This window comes from Balaenoptera acutorostrata, chromosome 4 (genome assembly GCF_949987535.1).
Source record: "Balaenoptera acutorostrata chromosome 4, mBalAcu1.1, whole genome shotgun sequence".
NCBI lineage: Eukaryota > Metazoa > Chordata > Mammalia > Artiodactyla > Balaenopteridae > Balaenoptera > Balaenoptera acutorostrata.
The window spans coordinates 10299470-10320903 of record NC_080067.1 but is presented as its reverse complement, the minus strand read 5'-3'; the positions used below and the strand labels follow the sequence as shown (position 1 = coordinate 10320903).

The 21434-nt window shown below is 44.7% G+C and overlaps 1 protein-coding gene across 1 annotated transcript in view; it reads left to right on the top strand.

The window, feature by feature from the left end:
* PLCL2 (phospholipase C like 2) overlaps positions 1-21434 on the top strand; it is a 193747-nt gene that overhangs the window by 146785 nt on the left and 25528 nt on the right. Inside the window, exon 6 of the mRNA XM_057545045.1 lies at positions 18809-18918. Coding sequence (XP_057401028.1) covers positions 18809-18918 — 110 coding nt within the window. The remainder of the gene's footprint in view (positions 1-18808; positions 18919-21434) is intronic.

Genomic DNA, 21434 nt, shown 5'->3' with positions numbered 1-21434 from the left:
CCTCCTGGGTCTAACAAATGCTTGTTCTCCCAGGAAGTATCCAAGTGGGTGATGGAAAGGAACACACACAGGGGGGCAGGGCCGGAATCTCCAGAGGGAGAAGCACTGTAAAAGTTCATACAAGTTCTTTTTCAAAAGTTTATAAAAGCAGATAAAAGATTAGCCGGATTCTTTCAGGGGAAACATCTTTTCCACTTTCTAATGTCTAGCTCTTTCTCTCCTTCAATGGCCCCAACACGGCAGCCTGTGTTTGAATTTTAGTTAGTCACTGAATCGATCTGTTCCGTAAAGAATAGGAAGATGATCTAGGAGGTCGTCCAGACTGCTTTGCTTCGGTGCATTGAATTTAAATGGAAAATCATTTGTTCTCTGGGAAGAAAAAAAGAAATCAATGACTTATTTCCTGTCAGTAACTTACTTCCTGTCCAAGATGGTGCATTAACACATGCATTTAATGTCCACTCCCTTCTGAGCCTCATTAAAATGACAGTAGCGTTTTTTTAAAATAAAAAACTTATAAGGACAAAGAAAATGGGAGCAACAAAATTTTGGAAACAGGAAAAGGAAAGTTGACTTAGCTGACTCAAGAAAGCTGAGCCTGAAGCTGGCAGGGATGGGGGCACAGTCTGACTTCGTGGAGACCCCCCCAGGCCGGGACCTGGTGGCAGCAGATGACTCTGGGGGTCGGGGTAAAGGTGAGAATGAAAGGGGAGAGCTGTCCGAAAGCTGGATTCAGGAGCAACTAGGTCCCAGACGGCCGAGAGTCCTGACGGTGAGGAGCTTGAAAATAGCCAAATTCTCATCCTTCATCTGGGCAGTTTAATAAGTAATGCTTGGGGAAAAAAATCTAAACAGTATATGCCTGTTACTTAGCAACATGGACATAGATACTCAAAAAGGAAACAAACTCAGCTAAAGGTGTTGAATGTAACTGCTTCTGGAGAGGGGGGATTGGTGATGACTCTTTATCTTTAAACTAGGTGTACGCATCCTTCTGCCAAACATTAAATCACTGCTAAATTTAAACTTAATTTAATTTACTAAGTTTAAGAAAGAGGAAGGAAGGGATGGAGCGGTGGAAGCTGCGACAGGGATCCTTGACCTGTGGCAGGAATCCTTGACCGAGGTGGTCCTGGAGGAGGCGTGGCCACGCCCACCAGGCTTGGGGCCAGGTGGGTGAGGCAGGTGCTTGCCGCCCAGGACCCCTGCCACCCCGGCTTTCTGGGCAGGCCAGGTGCAGAGGTGGCGTCTGCACCCAGTGGGCGAGAGCCTGGCTCCTCTTCTGGAAGGAGAGTCGGGTCCCTGCTCTTTCCAGTGTCCTGTTGCAGGGGGGGGGCAGTCAAACTCTAAGTGAAAGAAAGCCCAGCCACGGCCCCCCAACCTGTTCAAGTAGAAGCTTCTCTTCTGAAAGCTCTGAGGGGCTCCCATGCACGGCAGGGGTGCATCATTACTGAGTAAAGTGGGATGGAAGGCAGCTTTCGAAATAACAAAAGCTTTAATTACCCTTCCTTTTAATCTGCTTACGGGAAATTTTTCTGTAATGGATTCTACACATCTCTGCTTTCTTAAATTTGGCTGCCAAAAGTAATTTGAACTTTTGATGACCCAGGGTGGTTATTTGCTGTGGTTAATGCGGCGATGCCCCCAGGAGCCTTACGTTTTCAGGGCCCTTGCGCTGTGCACTGGGGCTTCCTGTTGAGATCCCATCCCAGGGGTCACAGTTTAGTTCCGTCTCCTCTCCTTCGGCTTTCACTCGCTACTGCTCCTACTGTTTGTGCTGCATTTCCCACTGCCTGTTTGTACACGACTCTTTTGTTCTCTTTCTGATTTGCTGCTTCTGGTCTGCCGGCCTTTCCCCTGGGACCAAGCTTGATAGATTTATCTTACCTCGAAGCAGAGAGAGCCTGACGCGTCCACGTGGGGAGAACAAGCAGGATGTCAGGCAGACCCACATGACATTGCTCAGAGGCCTCTGTTGTTTTTCAAACTCCTGGGATTTCAGTGTGTTCTCAGCAGCGAAGGTTTCCGGATAAGTAACCTGTCACCATCCATCACTTGCTTTGCTCACATCATTGTCTCGCTCAACACAGCAAACGTAAAATCACCTGTACGAGTCATTCTGAAAACACTTCGCAGTGTTCTGTTAACAGTGTTTGCAGAAGGAAGCCTGGGAGCCTGTAACTTTTGTCTTCGCTTATGTCAGGATGTTTCTCAGCCCCAGTTGACAGAAGTAAGAGGTTCTTCCCTGGGGATCCAGAAACCTATGCTCCTGGGCCCCCTGTACCATGTCTTGCTGTGTGGTATTACGTTAGTCACTCGACTTCTCCCTGGCTCATTTTCCTCCTTCTAAGTGACAGTGAGTTGTATGCGTCCCCGATAGCCCCACGGGTTCTAGAATACAGTGACCTCAGATCAGTTGCCTAAGCAGCAATTTTGGAACGGCCTGATTACAGTCACCTAAAAAGAGAAGATCAAATAAGTAATCCCATGCGATGGCATGGGTGCATGAGTTGCAGCCTGTCAGCGTGCGTTTCAAGGGGGAGAGTTAACGCCTCACTTTGAAGGTGAAGAGTGACCTCTCTGAAGGTGAGACACATGAACCCTTAACTCCTTTGGGACCCTCGGCCTCTTTCCTTTTCTAAGAGTCACCAGATGCTCTCCCGGGCACTTTAATTAACTAACAGTTAGTGAAGCCACAGAAGCCAAGAAGTAGGAAGGTCATTGTCGGTGGGCCAGCCTGGCCACCACCCCCCCCCGCCCCATCCTTCTTAATTCCCTCAAAAGGAACCTTTGCTGATGATAAGGGAGGGTAGAGGGATGATCACAAAAGTGACAACTAGACCAACTTAGGCAGGAAGTCTAAACAAGCAAGCAGTCTGTAGGAACCAGCTGTCTCACCACACCCCACCGTCTCGGGTGCCCATCACCCCATCCTGCCTTCAGACAACCACATAGCTGTCATCGCAGCAGTATTTCCTACAAGTGTGGTCAGAGTCTCCTAGGGACGCTTGTGTAAAGTGCAGTTTCTTTGCTTCGCCCCCCAGTATTGAATCCTCGGGGTTGGGGCCCAGGAACTTGCACTTGAACGAGAAGCTCTCTTTAGAGGGTGGAGCAGAGAGGCCCCTCTGGGTTCATGCTCACCTCTGAGCCTCTCCCCACCCCTCCCCGCCCTGCAAAGGGTGACCGCTCCGTGCCTGCCTGCCGGATTGATGAGAGCGATTCCTTCTTCCCAGCACGGCTTTCACTGGTGACATTTCCCGGTGCCAGGAGTGAAGGGGAGGGAGATGGGCGGATGTGTGACCTCCCTGGATATCTGTCCTGTGCGCAGATCCCAAAGCTGTGCTTTCTTGTCGCTTCTTCCTCTGCCTCCTCCTTCCCTGTAAACCCACAGAGTCTCTGAACGCATCACTTTTCATCTAAATGGCAACTCTCGGGCTTCCCTGGTGGCGCAATGGTTGGGAGTCGGCCTGCCAATGCAGGGGACACAGGTTCAAGCCCTGGTCTGGGAAGATCCCCCATGCCGCAGAGCAACTAAGCCCATGCACCACAACTACTGAGCCTGCCCTCTAGAGCCACAAATACTGAGCCCACATGCCACAACTACTGCAGCCTGTGCGCCTAGAGCCCATGCTCTGCAGCAAGAGAAGCCACTGCAATGAGAAGCCCACGCACTGCAATGAAGAGTTGCCCCTGCTCGCCGCAACTAGAGAAAGCCCGTTCACAGCAACAAAGACCCAACGCAGCCATAAATAAATAGATAAATAAATAAATAAATGGCAGCTCTCAGCATCTCAGCAGATTATCTTCTGGGGAGGGGTCAGGCTTCCTTCAACTCTGGCACTCCCATAAAAATCATTTTTGTTATTATTCCATCATACGTGTTTATTAAATTTGAGACGAACCACAAGTCAAGTCCACAGTAAATTAAATCATCTTTCTCAAATACCAGAAGGTTTTATGCACACACACACACACACACACACATACACACACATATATCTGATTAGGTATTCTTGGATCTAAAATGAAGTAAATAGCCTAGATGGTCTCTAAGGCTTTTTCTGTCTTTCAAATTCTGTGGTATACAAATCATATGATATGATATATGATATATAATATAATATAAATAAGGGACTGTAGTGAGTAAAGTGAACAAATGCATTCTAAGAATGTTTTAACAATATTTAGAGGTAAATCTTCTAAGAATAAGGAATTTGAAGCAATTTAAATTAACCTGTATTCTTTCATTATAGGTCAGTGCCTTGTCAAAAATATGTCATTACACATGTTAACATAGTAAAGGAAAAATGCAGTCATGCATCTGTGGAATGTGTTTAATGACAAGATGCTGTACTAAGTATTGATTAGAGATGCAAAAACTAATGCACGGGCTCTGCTACCACTGAAAGTTATAAAACACAACCAAGCCAGTAGATTAGGCAACGGGTATAAGTGGAATCTGAGAGACTGAGCAGGCCAGGGGATTTTGTTGGTAGGGAGGGGGTGGGGCTTGAGCCAGGGGCTTGAGAGAGGCACGTACGGTCCGTGTGAGGAGAACGGAGGGACGGGGCTTCTCTGGTGGGCCAGAGTGGAGAGGCTTCATCGTCCAGGTGTGCTTTCCATGCACATGGCGTATGTTGTCCTGTCCGAAGGGAAATGTTTGCTTTGGGAAGCAGCAGAAATTAGGGTTGGAAGTAGAGGTTGGGTTATATGACGGGAGCCTTTTAATTCAAGGACAGAGTGTTTGGCGTTGACTTCTAAGGCCAACGTTGCCCAAAGCCTAATTTGAGGGACATTAGCCATGCTCCTTGGGCAAAGGGTTTCATCACCAAATCTTCATAACACAGCGTATTCCCCTTTGGAGACTCTTGGGACACATCAGCATGCTAAATGTTGCCTAGTTTAACTCAGCATTTCCCAAACCAAATGTATTCGGTTATAAAGCCCTTCTTTCAAGCTCTGTCTGTCAACGTCTTGAACACTTCTGGAAACTGCCGTAGGCCGTGGGGTCATGAAATAGTTTGGGACAGGCCTGGGGACTCACTGACTGACCCATCTCTCTCCTCTGCCCTCCGTGTTCCAATATTCCACACAGCACTGGAATGTGGGGGCCTGAGCTACTGGGGAAGGGGGAAGGTGACTGTGAAGGTCTGGTTCAGGCGTGCTGGGCCTGGGATCATGTAGGGTGGCTGTCGTGGTCCAGTCGGGCTGCTATAACAAAGTGTCACAGAGCAGAGGGCTTAAAACTACAGAGACTTACCTCTCACAGCTTGGGAGGCTGGGAAGTCCAAGATCGCGAGGTGAGGGCCCATTTCCTGGTTCGGAGCTGGCACTTTCTTGCAGGGTCCTCACATGCTGGAAGGGGTAGAGCTTTAAAAGAGGACTAATCCCATTCATGAGGGCTCCATACTCCGGACCTAAGCACCTCCCAAAGGTCCCACCTCCTAACACCATCCCTTTGGGCATGAGGGTTGCAACATATGGATTGGGCTTGGGCAGGGGGACACAAAACAGACCATAGCAGAGGGTCAAATGGAAATAGCTAGCACATTGTCGAAGCAACTGTAGTAAAGCTTGGGGTGGAGTGGCATCTACAGATAGAATTAGTATCATCCAAATGGAGGAGTTATTTGAATGGATGAGTTCTTGGGTTTTTTAAAATTAATTTTCATTGGAGTATAGTTGCTTTACGATGTTGTGTTAGTTTCTACTGTGCAGCAGAGTGAAACAGCTATACGTATACATACATCCCCTCTTTTTTGGATTTCTTTCCCATTTAGGTCACCACAGAGCATTGAGTAGAGTTCCCTGTGCTATGGATGAGTTCTTTTTTTTTTTTAATAAATTCTTTTTTATTATTTTTTTAATTTTTTAAATTATTTTTATTTATTTATTTATTTATTTATTTATGGCTGTGCTGGGTCTTCGTTTCTGTGCGAGGGCTTTCTCCAGTTGCGGCAAGTGGGGGCCACTCTTCATCGCGATGCGCGGGCCTCTCACTATCACGGCCTCTCTTGTTGCGGAGCACAGGCTCCAGACGCGCAGGCTCAGTAGTTGTGGCTCACGGGCCCAGTTGCTCTGCAGCATGTGGGATCTTCCCAAACCGGGGCTCAAACCCGTGTCCCCTGCATTGGCAGGCAGATTCTCAACCACCGTGCCACCAGGGAAGCCCCCTATGGATGAGTTCTTTAATGAAGAAAGGATTGGGAGGAAATATAGGCGATCCCAGGATATGATTATGAGTTTGTATTAATAATTCAGAACTGGATATTTTACTTCAACCTCAAACCTTAAAAACATCCCGGCACGTCTGAGCCCCTGCCCTGCTCTACCTTTTTTTTTTTTTTCCTATAGCAGTCATTACCTTCCAACCACAGTATCATTTGCTCATGTTCCTTGGTTATTGTGTGTCTCCTTCCAACTAGAATGTAAACTCCTTGAGAGCAGGGAGCTTTGTTATTCATATCATCTCCCACCGACGCCAAGAACAGCGCCTTGCCAAAGCTGGCACTCAGTAGATATTTGCTGAATTGAATTGAATGTGGAATGCTGTGGTTATTCGTCTATTTGTTTCTTCACAGACATTTATTAGGTCCTACTCTCAGTCTGAGGGAGGCTGGGGACCTCACTTCCCCGCCCCAGGGCTCCAGGCCGAGAGCAGGAGAGGCGCAAGCAGAATCCTCACTGCACAGGGAACTTGGTCCTCTGGTGAGAGGACAACACAGCCCGTGACTGACCCATTGGGTCAGCACGGAACCAGAGTTCGGAGCTGCAGTTGAGTCAGGAAAGTGGTTTGGGAGCAAGGCTGGTGGGGCGGGAATTCCAGGCGGGAGAGGAGCCCCCGCAGGGACAGCCAGGCCCAGGCCAGCAGTGGCCGCGGCACAGACGGGAGATAGCACAGACCCAGAAGCTGCAGCAGAACATTCAAACACACACACACACACACACACACACACACACACACACACAGCCCTTTGATGGATTAGACTGCATGCAAAAAATTCTGTATGGAACAAAGGATCAGAAGCAAAGCTGCAACAACAACGAGAAACTAAGAAAAAAATGTTAGCGATACGTATCAGGAAAGGCTAATATCCCTAATACACAAGGAACTCCTAAGATCAGTCTGAAAAAGGCCAACAACCCTCATGTTTGTATTCTTTGCAAAGAATATGAACACAGTTCACAACAAGGGAAATTCAAAAGACTCTAAAATAAAATGAAAGGATGTCCAGACTCACCCATAAACGATGCAAACCTGCTACAGGTAGAGGGACAATTATGAACGCAGAGTCTAAACCCCGGCCTTCTCAAAGCTGAAGTCGAGTCATGGGAGACAGAAAATAAAAAAGCAAGTAAATACAACACTCACTGTGTCTGACAGTGGTGAGTGTTTTGTAATCAGTGAGGCAGAGAGGGGGACAGGGCGGGGGCAGGGGTGGGCAGTGGCTCTTTTCAATAAAGTGCTCAGCCAGGACCTCAGGGAACCGGTGACATCTGTGCAGGCATGATTGGAGGCAGAGAGCAAGCTTATCAAATATCTGGAAGGAGATTATTTCAGGAAGACGGCCCTCCTGGCCACAGTGCTGGGAGCAAGGGGCCGGGAGGGCAGGAGCCAGGTGACAACGGGCCGGGCTGTTGCGAGGACGCCGGCTCTGCTCTCAGAGAGATGGAATCTCTTCCTGAGGGTCTGAGCGGAAGAGTGGCGGCATCCGATAAGCAGGGGGTAAGGGGTGGGGGTGAAAGCAGGTGCTGGAGGACCACCCAGGAGGCTTTTGCAACCATCCAGGCCACTCAACGGCTTGATCTGGGGGGGTCTGGGCAGTGGTGATGGCTAACAGGATTTATTCATGGATTGGACGTGGGGAGGGAGGAAAGAAAGAGGGCAGGACTGCAGGATTCTTGGTTGGGTTCTCTTTACCAAGATGGGGAGGACTGGGGGGGAGAGGGTTTGAGAGGGAAGATCAGAGGTTTGGTTGTAGATGTGTTAAGTTTGGTATGCCTGGTTGACTTCCAAGTCTAAAGTTCAGAGAGAGGTCCAGACCGGAGGCAATGAATTTGGAAGCCGTGGGCACGAAAGTGGTCTTTCAAGCTTGGAGACCGAGATCTTCTAAGCAGTGACAATGAATAGAGAAGATGGAGCCCTGGGCTTTCACCGTTTGGACGTTGGGGAGACACAGGAGAGCAACCCCGGAGGTTAGGGTGCAGCCAGACGGGTAGGAGGAGGACCCTCTGATCTTCTGGAGAATGAGGTGTTTCAAGGAGATGCCACTTTTCATGCATCAGATCCAAACGTTCATATCAGAGACCCCAAAGTTCCGTCACACACATATCATGACTGATGGGTGGGAATATAGGGGAAACGGAACTGTCACATTGTTAGGGGTATAAATTGGGTCCACACCTAGGGAAGGCCACAAGGCAGTAAATTTCGGAATTACGAATCATGTACACTTTGAAATAGCAACTCCTATTTTTTTTTTGAGTTTATTCTAAAGATTTGATCACATATTTGGGGAAATACATGTGTATAGAGTTTTCTTTATAACACTGAGAACAACCTAAATGTTGCAACCTAAGTGTTCAATAGGAGGGTCCTTGTTAAATATGTTATGATAGATCCATATGATGGGACATTACGCTACCCTTTCAAAAAGAATAAAGAAATAATGTATGTGTATATATTCACCTGCACAGACACACAGACTACATATATATACCTATATAAGGAAGATCTTATATACACATAAAGATAAAAAAACATATGTATATGTGTGTGTGTGTATATGTGTGTGTATGTGTATATATACATAGTTTAAAAAGGCAAGGCAAACAGTGTGTGCTATTTGCTCGGTTTTTTTTTTTAAATTAATTAATTTATTTATTATTTGTCTTTGGCTGTGTTGGGTCTTTGTTGCTGCGCACGGGCTTTCTCTAGTTGTGGCAAGCGGGGGCTACTCTTCGTTGTGGTGCGCGGGCTTCTCATTGTGGTGGCTTCTCTTGTTGCGGAGCACGGGTTCTAGGTGAGCAGGCTCAGTAGTTGTGGCTCGCGGGCTCCAGAGCGCAGGCTCAGTAGTTGTGGCTCACGGGCTTAGTTGCTCCGCGGCATGTGGGATCTTCCCGGACCAGGGCTCGAACCCATGTGCCCTGCCTTGGCAGGCAGATTCTTAACCTCTGTGCCACCAGGGAAGTCCCTGCTCATGTGTTTTAAAAGGTGGGGCAGGGGGCTAGAGCCTTGTGAGATGCTGAGGGCGCCGCTCTCTCAAGGAGGGGGTAACCGTGGATGCCCAGTGGGAGGGGCCAAGGAGGCTGGGTGACGGGGAGGGAAAGGTCGTTCTCCGTATACCAGTCTATACTTTTTAAATTGTAAGCCGTGCGACTATATTATCTGTTCAAAAATTAAAATAAGAGGCGTAAAAAGAAAGGGAGAGGTGAACAGGGGGGCGTCCCGAGGGCCTCGTGATGGTGCCCAACTGGTAGAGGGGAAAGGACTGACTTCCGAGGGCCATCCAGACACACGTGTCCTCCGGGTGAAAAGCTCGTCTTTGAGTACAATGGGGGTGAAGAGGCCGTTTTGTTTCTCAACACAGTGAAGTGAGGAGGGTCTGCTGTTTGTTCCTCGTCTGATCCCAGCCCAGGTGAGCCCCGTGGCCCGTGTTTAGAAGGGTGGCATGGTCGCTGGATTCCGCAGAGGACGCGAGGCACGCCCCTCCGTCTCACCCGGCTTCCCCAGGTGGAGCGCCGGCGGAGGAAGGCACGCCCCCCTCACGCAGTCCGTTCACAAAGCGTAATGCCGTGGGCGTGGCATCCTTCTGGGTTTCGAGGGTATATTTAAGAGACCTGGTTTATCTATCGCCCCTCAGATAGATAAATGGAATTGCATTGAACAGCTCGAAATCCATCTGAAAATAATTCGGCTTTTGCTAATGCCAAGATTGTTTGGGAAGAAGGCCGAGAGAGAGAGACTACCAGCTGGAACTGTATGAAACGTCATGAGGCATTTCTGCGTCTCCATGGAGATTATGGCGTCAGCGCCCACGTGCTGGAAGCACACCCAAACTTCAGGCCCCTGGGGTTTGGGGGGCAGAGCGTGTAGTTTACAAAGCCTGTATATTTTAACACGTTCTATATATACGTTAGTTGGAAAAAATGATCCATATTTTGTTCTCAAGGGACTTTGACATTGTGACATGAGACCGTGTTATTTTGAGGTACTTGTAAAACTGGACAAATTGATCTCTTGAATGAGATCCCAGGTAGACTTGTGTTATATGGAATTCCATCTTCCAGGAAGTAGCTCACTGTACCTAACTTGGGAAATTTGAAATAAATTAAAATTATAAATATATATTTCTTTTGTCACCATTTGAAATATTCTACCCTATGATTTTGGTTTCTATTTTCAACACACACAGAAATATTTTTGCACTGGGTATGCTTGTGATAAAAGAGCTTTTTAGGATAGCTAAGTAAATTTTCAGTTGAAAAAGTAATCTTTAGGTATATAAATTTAAGATCAATATGTCTCTTATGGAGTATTTCTTAAAATTATACTTGCTTCTGAAAATTTTGAGCCGTGTGCTACATGGTACATTTTCGATTCAGATCATTTAGATTGGTATAGAAAATCCCATCCAGAATGTTTGAAAGGTCGTCTGCTTCATGTTTGGCATGAATAAATGCCGTTCGTTTCCATCAAAGAGGAAATGCTGCCATGTTTCTGACTGAGCCCCCCTTCCCTTCAAGGCAAAGCCTCTTCTTCATATCTTAGTATTGTATGTATCATGTATTTTAAAATTTTTATTTTATTTTTATGGCTGTTTGATTTTCATCTAGGTTTATCTGTGATGGGAGGCGGGAAACTTGATAGGACTGGAAACTTCTCTTTACTACATTCCATTATATGCAGTTGCATTAGTATTCTTAGCTAATGTAATTATGTATCATCTTTACACTTCTTTATTAATTTTTTTAAAACATGATAATCTGTCAGCACTACATTCCATCTTTTGTCATTAAGCTTTAAGCCCCTCAAAAACAAACCCTTTAAAATATTTAAGTTGCAGTGTTTTGAAACAATAATTGGAAAATTATGTGAAACAAGCACCTCCCTCTATAAAAAATCTGAGCTGTTTAAATTTTTGAGAGATGACATGAAAAGAAGCAATAAATTTCCAAAACATTGTTCTTTACATAAAAATCAAATAATATACTTCTGTGTGGCCATACCAATTTTTAAAATTTAACCCTGTGGCTATAAGTGGAAAGGTCCACCGTGGGCCCAGGGCCTGGCCTTGTGTTTTGTTTGTGTGGCCTGTGTCTTCTGTTCCCTTTAGAGCAGAATGAACTACACTCTGGCAGGAATCACTGACTATGGCCTTTCTGTTTGCCCTTTCTCTGCTGTTTGATGACCTACTGTTTACTTCCCTGGTCCTCAAGTTCATTACCAGAAAGGAATTTGAGCATTCCAGAAGAAAATGGTATACATTCTTCTGGTTAACATTCCAGAAGAAAAATAACCCACAGCTCTTTTCTAGAAACACAAACTTGGGGTCACGGAGTCAGAGGAACCTAATTGTAGGGTCTTTGGCACAGAGCAGCCAAGGCACAGAGACAATCTGCTTGACAAAAAGAGGACCCACAGCAGGCCCAGCCAGGGCTGTGCTTGAGATGTGGTCATTTGCTGCTTTCTAGACTTTAACCCCAAATTTTAGTTCATGTTTCCAAGCATGTCATTGAATTTGTGTAATATGCCCCCAGCCTTCAAACTTTCATGCTTTTGAACACACCGTATATTTTGACTGTTAAATGATGTAGCACCGTGATATTGTATCACGTCATGTTTTTCGAAAGACCGTTTACCTAGTTAGTATTGGTTTTCAAATGAAGTGTTCTAAAACTTAACAAAGATGTTAATTTCTTTGGCCAGAATTAGCTGTTATCTCTTGCCTCACTTACCGACATGGTCTGGCAACTGCAGTGTCTGCTCTTTTACCAGCTCAGGAGAAGCTGGTTTGGGTAGTTTTCCTGCATCTTCTTATCTTTTTAAGAACTGTAAAGGCTCCACTTAACAGCATTTTACAAGCCCGCCTGCGAGGGCGGCTTCTAGGCATTGTACCCATGTAGACAGATAGTCCCCCCTCCCAAAGTGCAGGGCCTGTCACCCTAAAATATCAGCAACGTAGAGAGGCAGGCAAAAGACACATTGATAACTGGTAAACAAGGGACATGCAAAAAATCAGATATTTACTTTGTGTAAGCACAAAGGGACGCTTGCCTATCTGTGGAATTAATAGTGTAGTTAGTAAGAAGGCGCGAAGCAGAACTAACCTCCCAAAGCTGCCCAGAGACCCATCACAGTGAGCGACCAGGTCTTATTCCTGAGCAAAGTAATCGGAGGTGCAGGCGTCCTGAGGTCCAGCCTGCACCCCGAGGCCGCGGCTGAGCCGAGCTGGCTGCTCCCGGGCCCCGTCTGTGGGGGACAGGCACCCCCAGATCACCTTTCTTTAATCAGAGTTCAGCATTTTTGTCACTCCACTGAGCATACTCTGGCAGGAAATGATAAGAGCTCCCTTTCTTCCTTGTTATGTAAATTTTCAACATAATTGCTTACAATTTTATAATAGGGACAAGGGCAGTCAGCTCTCTCAGGGGAGGTGTTTATTCTCATCTTCTCTCTACTCACTAAGGAGAAAACACAGAATGGATGTCCTCAAGTTTTCAGAGATTTCCGCTTTTCTGATTGGTTATTTATTTCTTAAGATTAATCTTTACATGACCAGTTGTTTGTAATTTACTCTGTAAAGTTTCACATTGTAATACATAGTCCTTGCATGCCTACAGAATCTCCCTTTCATAGTATGATTCCTCATACAAAAATCCCAATTTGCTACTGCACCTACAGAGTTTATTTTGGCATTGATTAAAAAAAGCAGAAATTGTACGTGTTCTCACATCGTTGTAATGCTATTGCCCTATTTGCTACTCTAAGGCCTGTACACTCAGCCATTGTATTCCAGAACAAAGTTATAAAGATTTCTTTATGAAATGGTTGTCAGTGAGCAGATAATGTAAGCACTAGTCCCCTTACCCTGGCTTTCTCCCCATGCTTCTAGAAGTCTGTAGCTTTTTACAGTGTTCAGCATGTTTAAGTAATGGGTCTTAATGGGACTCAGCACAGCAGGTGGTCAAATGCCCTGTACATGGAGTGGGACCAATACATGTTATTGGCTGACCGATTAGTGTTATTACTTCAAGCATCAAAAATGACTTTCATTATCCGAAATGATGAGACCTTTTGTATCTCAGTGTTATGAATATTGACTACCGATCACAGAAATAGAGAAGTATTGTGAAAAATCCACTTGTTAAAGAAATCTGAGATAATAGTTCAGTTTTATCTCTTCAAGTAAATATTCCCGATTGTTTCATATTGGAGTCCTTTTTTTAAAAAGGTGAAACTAGAAAACATTAAAAAAAATCTTGTTCGAGATAAAATAATTTAGAAATAGATATTTGTAGATGCGAGCTGGGCCAGTCATTTAAAAAACAAACAAAAAAAGTAGAATCTTGACTGTCTTGCCCATGTCTGTCTGTCTGTCTGTCTCTTCTCTGGCTCCTAACCCCACCACCTTCAAACTGTAACTAAAGAACAAGAAATTTTAAAATGAAAACAACTTAGCTTCTTCGTGGGGGGCAGGGGAAGGAAGGTGGTAACTTAGTCTTAAAGTTTTTAGTTATCTGATTTTCACCATCTACTTTAAAACTCTGCTCTTCAGACAGATGGTTTGACTTACAGGCGGAGAAGAGATGCTGCTTCTAAGTTTCTTAATAAGATAAGGACGTTTTCACTGGGCTAATGTTTCTTTGCTGAAAGTAATTTGGGAAATAGGGAGAACGTTACTTAACATCTAACCCAGACAGGTTCTTTATATGCACCGTTGATGTGAAGACCTCCTGTGACACGTTAGAATAGATTTCCTGGTAATTTAATATCAAGGGAATAATGCAGTTCGCATCTTGACATATAATCAGATTTCTTTGTTATATATGGACAGATCCAGTTCCATGGCATGATCTCATTCTCTCTCCCCTTGTATTCCCTTAGAACAGGGTCAGTGCCTGTCTGATACCCCTGCAGTGTTCTGCCTCAGAGTGTAATTATTGGATACACACAACCATCCCAAGAGCTCATATTAAGGGCTGGGATTCTTGTTTAGAAATAATGCATGATAGTTGGGAAACCTTAGGCCATTGGACTCAGACAAACCAATATTCAAGTTTTTCTTTACCATTTCCTCGGGAAAGTTCTATAGCCTCTTTCCAAGTTTCCTATATAGTAGGTGTAAAGTGAGTTGTCTTTTGTTTCCCTTGATCATGTCTTTGGCCTGGACTTTGCATATCACAGGGGAGCAGTGAAAAGTACAATCATGCTGTATAGATCAAGGTGAGAATCCTTTTATTTCCTTAAAAAATAAAATCAACATATGCTACATATCAGTGGATTGGCGGAATGTTTGTAAAGATTAGTCTATAAGTTAATAATACGAAAATCTTTTTAAAGAAACAGGTGTGTTATGTAGCAAACCAGACAATGAAATAAATGATAATGGGACTGATTGTCTTGACCACTTTTTTAAATGTGGGGTTTTATATTTTTAATGTAACTTTTCCATTTTTCAACTAATCACCTTTTTGTGCCCATTTTGAAAGAACTTCATTAATAATATACTTTTCACTTCCCTGTGGACTTTTATTGGGCTATAGATATTTTAAGAGGGGGAGGATAAGGGGGAATTGTCTCACTTTTTCATAGACATGTAGAATATGAGCTTTTTAGACAGCTATACTTGTTTCCTTAAATGTTTCCCCATTTCATCATGGGACTTACCTGGCTGTCCAGTGGTTAGAACTCCGCACTTTCACTGCGAGGTTAGGGGTTCCATCCCTGGTCAGGGAACTAAGATCCTGCAAGCTGCGTGGTGTGACCAAAAAAAAAAAAAAAAAAAGTTTCTCCATTTCATCCTAATCGGTATCATTTTTTATCATCTTGACTGTGTTTCTTCCTTGAGTCCTCAGTCCTTCTCAAGGCAGCCTCTGGCCCTGTGTTCTTCTGAACTTTCTGAAAGCTGCTTTCTTAAAATCTAGGACAGATGTTTGTCTGAGCTCGGTATTCCCGCCTTCAGCTGTTCCGTGCTTGTGTTACCTGCGGGTTCTTACCTGTTGGTTGGAGTGAAGCCCCGCGGGGCAGTTCCGGTCACCTTAGTGGTCAGATGGTCAGCAAGGCGAGTTAAGCCGACTGCCTCCAGTGGCGTGAGGCTCCCAAGCATACATCTGGGTGGTTGAAAAATCCGCCAGTACTATTGTGTCACATCTTTGTGCCAGTATTGAGATTTGTAATAAGAAAGCGTCTCAAAAAGCCCGCTTCTGGTCAGGCAGCTGTATGGTGGGGTCCCACGATAATGTCACAACCATTTCCCTTCCCACGCCCCTCGGAGACCGTACAACTCTATACCTTCTTGTTACACAGAGAGCTACTGCTCCACCTCTTCTCCTGTGTCTCTTCTCTTTCCCGTGTTCCAGTCTAGACGTCCGTCTACTGAGCCTCAGTGACGCTTATAAGACCATAATGCTTCCTGACTATCCGAAATAGAAACATTATGAAGATTAACGATTGATGTCCTGAAATCCAGATCGTGCTGAAGTATTAAAACCTAAGACCCATCAGGGTCCTACCATCGGGACCTCACCTGGCCGTGTTCTAGGAAGCGGGTCTGAGTCATCCCAGCACACGCCAGGGAGTCTCTCAGACCTGACCAGGGAACAATTGTGTACGTGTGTTTTACTCCAGCAGAAATCCTGGGTTTTAGAGCGTCATCGCCACCTACTCGTGGTTATTATTTTTTTGTCTGTCTATTTTTCCCGTCTGTTAAGCCAAGCACATCCAGGAAAGTCAGAACTAGATATGGGGGATGCAGCGCCCCCATGTGAGCCAGGCCACACAGCAGTGCGCTGGAGGGGGTTTAGTGACCAAGTTGGGGTGTTGGCAAAAGAGAGGCTGAATTAAAGGAGAGTGGTCAGTGTAGTAGTTTCCTAGGCACTGTAATGAATTTTACTAATTACTGTTCTTTTTTGAAACCAGGGAGGTTCTTAAGCCTTATTAGCATGACAGGAATTAGGGCCATAGTTCCTATTAGGAGGGGAAAAAATAGAGAAGAAGGAAGACTAGATCGGCAGCTTACCGTATTTATCCTTTGTGTCAGCTCTCCTTCACTGTTTAAAGACACTAAGGAATAAAGTGACTGTCAGTCACGATGTAAAGAGCTGCTCTGAAACGATGTTGCATAGAAAGGGAGTTAGAAATTGGGATGCCCAACTGAACAGTAAAAATGTACGGAAGAACCCCGGAAATGTAAAAATTACAGCTGCTTCAACATTATTTGTAATAGCAAAAGATTGGAGACAATGTCCATCAGTGAGGACTGGTTAAATAAATGCTGGCTCATTCACACAATGTGGGAGCCTGTGTAGGTGTTAGGAAAAGAGTGAAGAAGAGCTTGATACACTGGCAGGGAGTGATCTCCACTATGTAGTTACCTGAGGAGAAAAACCACGGTACAGAGCAGTGTGCATGGTATGCTGCTTTTGTGCAAGAAAAGGAGGATTGTGGATCTATGGACACATTTGCGTAGATTTTCAAGGAGAAACAAGACAATAAAAGATAAATTAAAAACTAAGAAAAATGTGTAGGGGGAGGGAGGGATCAGAGTAGAGGAGACCAGGAAGAAAGTAAGATTTACCTGAATGCATCCTGATATGTAGTTTGACTTTGGAATCATAAAACAAATTATATCCAAAAAAGTAAAATCACTTCCCACCCACCACATACACAATGGGGGGAAAAAAAAAAGAAGGAAACAAGTGAAGGGAATTATACTTTGTTAAGTGACATATCCACATAAAGAAAATAATTATTGTGATAGACCTTAGAACACAATACTTTTTCTGTACATTCTCAATGAGATACTCTAAGGACAAAAAAAATGCAGAGTTTAAATTGTATTTAGCGGTCTTACTATTGGTTATGTTTGTGTGGTTAAGAATTAAGATTGTCGGGGCTTCCCTGGTGGCGCAGTGGTTGAGAATCTGCCTGCCAATGCAGAGGACACGGGTTCGAGCCCTGGTCTGGGAAGATCCCACATGCCACGGAGCAACTAAGCCCGTGTGCCACAACTACTGAGCCTGCGCGTCTGGAGCCTGTGCTCCGCAACAAGAGAGGCCGTGACAGTGAGAGGCCCACGCACCGCGATGAAGAGTGGCCCCTGCTCGCCGCAACTAGAGAAAGCCCTCGCACAGAAACGAAGACCCAACACAGCCAAAAATAAATAAAAAAAAAATAAATAAATTTATAAAAAAAAAAAAAAAGAATTAAGATTGTCTACCTAAGAGAAAAGAAATAAGCATAAGATTTTTTTTAATTATGTAAAATTCCTGTATACTTACATTTTTTTAAAAATTTATTTATTATTTATTTATTATTTATTTCTGGCTGTGTTGGGTCTTCGTTTCTGTGCGAGGGCTTTCTCCAGTTGCGGCAAGCGGGGGCCACTCTTCATCGCGGTGCGCGGGCCTCTCACTATCGTGGCCTCTCTTGTTGCGGAGCACAGGCTCCAGACGCGCAGGCTCAGTAGTTGTGGCTCACGGGCCTAGTTGCTCCGTGGCATGTGGGATCTTCCCAGACCAGGGCTCGAACCCATGTCCCCTGCATTGGCAGGCAGATTCTCAACCACTGCGCCACCAGGGAAGCTCCTTACATTTGAATTAGAAGTATGAGCAAGATATTATTCTTCCCTTAAAAAAAAAAAACTCCATGTACCTGAGATCTGTTCAATAAAAAGGCCTAGAAAACAGTGGAAACTCAGTAACAATGAGCACTCCTAGCCCCCAGATTGTGGTCTTTAAACACCATTCCCCACTGTAAGAGTCCAGAGGTCCCTGGAGAAATGCCTGGTTCCACGTCTGTGATGAGAAATGTACTTGGTGAGTCTAGAACATCTTGTGCTGGAAAGCAAGGGACATATCAAAGACTAATTAGTGATTTCAGAAGAACCTAGGAACCCCCCTGCGGGGTTCCCATTGGCCAGAGATGGGATAAGTGACTACAGATGAATATGAAAACTTTCCATGAGTTTTAATGATATTAAACCAGGAAAAGGACTGTCACACCACTCCTGCATTCAGGCTATTTTGAATGGCGATGGGGAATATGCATTGATTATGTAAATTATTCAGAGTCGGAGTTCTTGGCCTTTCTCCCCATCCCCTCCCCTCTACAGCAGGCTTGGGGTCTGACCTCAGATTGACTTTTACTGGGATGGGAAATACATTGCTTTGCACTCTTGTCATCCCTTATTGCCAACATCGTGTCCTTGGCAGAGCTGAAATCTGCCTCTGAGATTCCAAAGACCTGGATTCTGGTCCAGCTGTTCCTGCGGCTCCCTCCACAGCCTCAGTGTCTCCGAACCTGGCTGAGCCTCAGACTCCTCATCTCTAACGTAAGAAGGACGATGATCCCCTGTGCCCTGCAGCCCTTCCAATCCATGAGCACCCACCTCTAAGATGCCTTCTGCCTCACGGATGCCGTGAATTTGCGGTCTTTCCCCCATTGTTACATTCTTAAATAGGCACTTCATGAAATTTCAGTGGAGACTGGAATCGTTTCAGCTGTACCTAGAAAAATAAATATTGCCGGCTCATTACCACAGATTGGGTGGGGAAGTAATATCCTTTGTCTTTCTGTTTCTTTCAGCCATGGAATTCCATGAACACTTGCACAGCATAGGCACCAAGGAAGGTTTGAAGGAACGCAAACTGCAAAAAGCTGTGGAGAGCTTTACCTGGAATATTACCATCTTGAAGGTATTTTTCGAGTTGTTTCTGATGCTAGTGATCTTGCAGCCTTGTTCAGCATGTTTCTTCCTGTTAGTATACCATTTCCTGCACTGTACATTACCAGCCACTTGAAGCTATGGCATGGCCACAAAAATCGAATGAGAACTCTGCTTTCTGGAGAGTCTGCTGCGGGCACAGTAGCTGGGCAGTGCAGCTCAGAGGGAGAACCGGGGACTCGAGCGGTTGGCACCTAGTGGATTCTGCCAAGAAGGGAAAGGGTCTGCATTTCATCCTTAAAGCATCGTAAAGTTCATAAACGCCAGTTGCTACATGTGAAATAGAAAGCATTGATTACAGAGGAATGACTGGGAATTTGAAGATTCTAGTTCTTCAGATTTCATTCAATGTTTTAAAGTATAATCACAGCCTTAATGTCAATATGATCCCAGGGAAAAAGTAAGAAAGAATTGTGGGGGGCATAATCAAAAGAAATATGTAAAGGAATTGCTGTTTGAAAAAAATTTCCCTTCAAGGGAGAAACCATCTCTGTTTGTTTATCTGCTCTCTTCTTTCTTTCTTTTCCTTTCTCTCTGTCCGTCTCTCCCTCCCTCCCTCCTTCCCTCCTTTCCTTCCATCTTCCTATCTCAGCATGACCATTTAAAAAAATTAACTTTTATTAGTTTTATTATAAAAGTAATATATTTTCATTATAGAAAATGTCAAAATAGCATAACCAAAGGTAAACATAGTCCCACCGTCCAGGGTCTTTTGCTATACATTCTCCCAGTCTTTTTCTCTATGGTATATATAATATGACATGATTTTAAAAATAATGTTATGTATGTGCCTTGGAACCTTTTTTGCATTTTGTCTCGCTGATCTTTTCTTTATCTCAGTGTTTGAGACCTTGAATAATAATAACACAGAAACATTATTTCACTCTGGGCCTTGGACAACTCAATGTAAAATTACTCTCCGTTTCACCCTCCAAACTTTCTTCCCAGTTGAATTCAAAAGACATTATCACAGCTGCCTCTTTTAATTTCTCTGTTTCCCTTCAAGTTAAAAGATCCATCCTGCATCCCTAATTTTCAAAGTGATATATACTCATGTAAAAAAAATGTGGGAAATACATACATGTAGATGATAATAAACTACAATTTAGACAAAAAAAAAAAATCCATCCTGCAGCTGACAACAGTCTTCTGATTTAATTTAATGAAAAGTCACCCTTCCAAAGGTAGCCAACTTGCACTTTCTCATCTTAAACCCTTACTCATTTTTATAATAAGTCATTTTCTAAACTTCTTCAAATACTTCCCTTCCTACACATGTACTTTTTTGAATCTCTGGATCTTCTGCTTAGTATTTAACTCTGATCATTTGCAGTTCAGTAAACAGCAGATAGAAAAATTTACAATGAAGAGGAATTTGGCTTTACAACTTGCTGACTCACTCCCAACCAGAGATGGGGTGTACACTACAAATTTCCTGCAAACCTCAGGAAAAAATTGCATCGTAGTTTATAGCCCTGTGATAGGAACAAATGCTCATTTGGCTTTTATTTTATTATAGGCAAAACAGACTTAGGGACCAAACTTTCATCTGTCAGCTATCCTTGCTACTCCATTCTGGTCCAGGAAGCAGCAGCCTGGGCATCACCTGGGAGCTTGTTCACAATGCAGACTCCCGGGCCCTGCCCCAGGCCTGCTGAGTCAGAATCTGCCTTTTTACAAGATCCCGGGGGATTCTTATGCACATTACAGTTTGAGAAGCACTGGGCTAAGAACCCCTGAAAATGGGAGGCTGGTGCACATATTCATGAAAAACAGCTGACATAAAGTAATGGCTCAGGTTTTAGAAACATGAAATTGAACCAAACAGCTACAATGAGGAAACTATTTTCTTTTGAATTATGTCCAGGAGATAGAATTAGCACCTCAGACTTACGTACATATGGAAACAAGTGTATAGAACAGGGTAATAGATCTTTTTAAAATTCCCAGGGTAGTATTTGCTATAGCTGGTGTTTGAGTATGCGCTGAGTGGGGAAGAGTTGGAGAGGTCTGTGTGTCTTTTCTGTACAATAGGAGGGCTTTTTTCATTGCTGCATATTTCACGGGTTTAAACTTTCTTTAGAAGAATCAGTGCCTGTGGAGCTTTAGACATGAGTTTGGGTCTGAGTTGAGCTCCCAGCCTTTTCCTGGCAGGAGGGGATGGGTCCCTTGAGTTCCCCTCACCACCTGTTCTCTGCGCAGAGCTTGGAGGGGGTCCAGCCCTCCAGGGCCCTGTGTGGTATGTAGTTGGCAGCACATGGGGGCACAGAGGCTTGGGGAAGGTTCCAGACTTTCCCTCCAGACGTGCTGAGGGAGCCCCGGAGCTGTGAGCCCAGCTGTAAGAATTACCTGGGTGCTTAAAACACAGTCTCCTAAGCCCCACCGCAGACCTCCTGGGTCATCATCTCAGGGGTGGATGCAGGAATCTGGCTGTGTGACACGTTCCTCAGGGGATTCGCAGGCACCCTAAAAAATTGAGTGCCACGA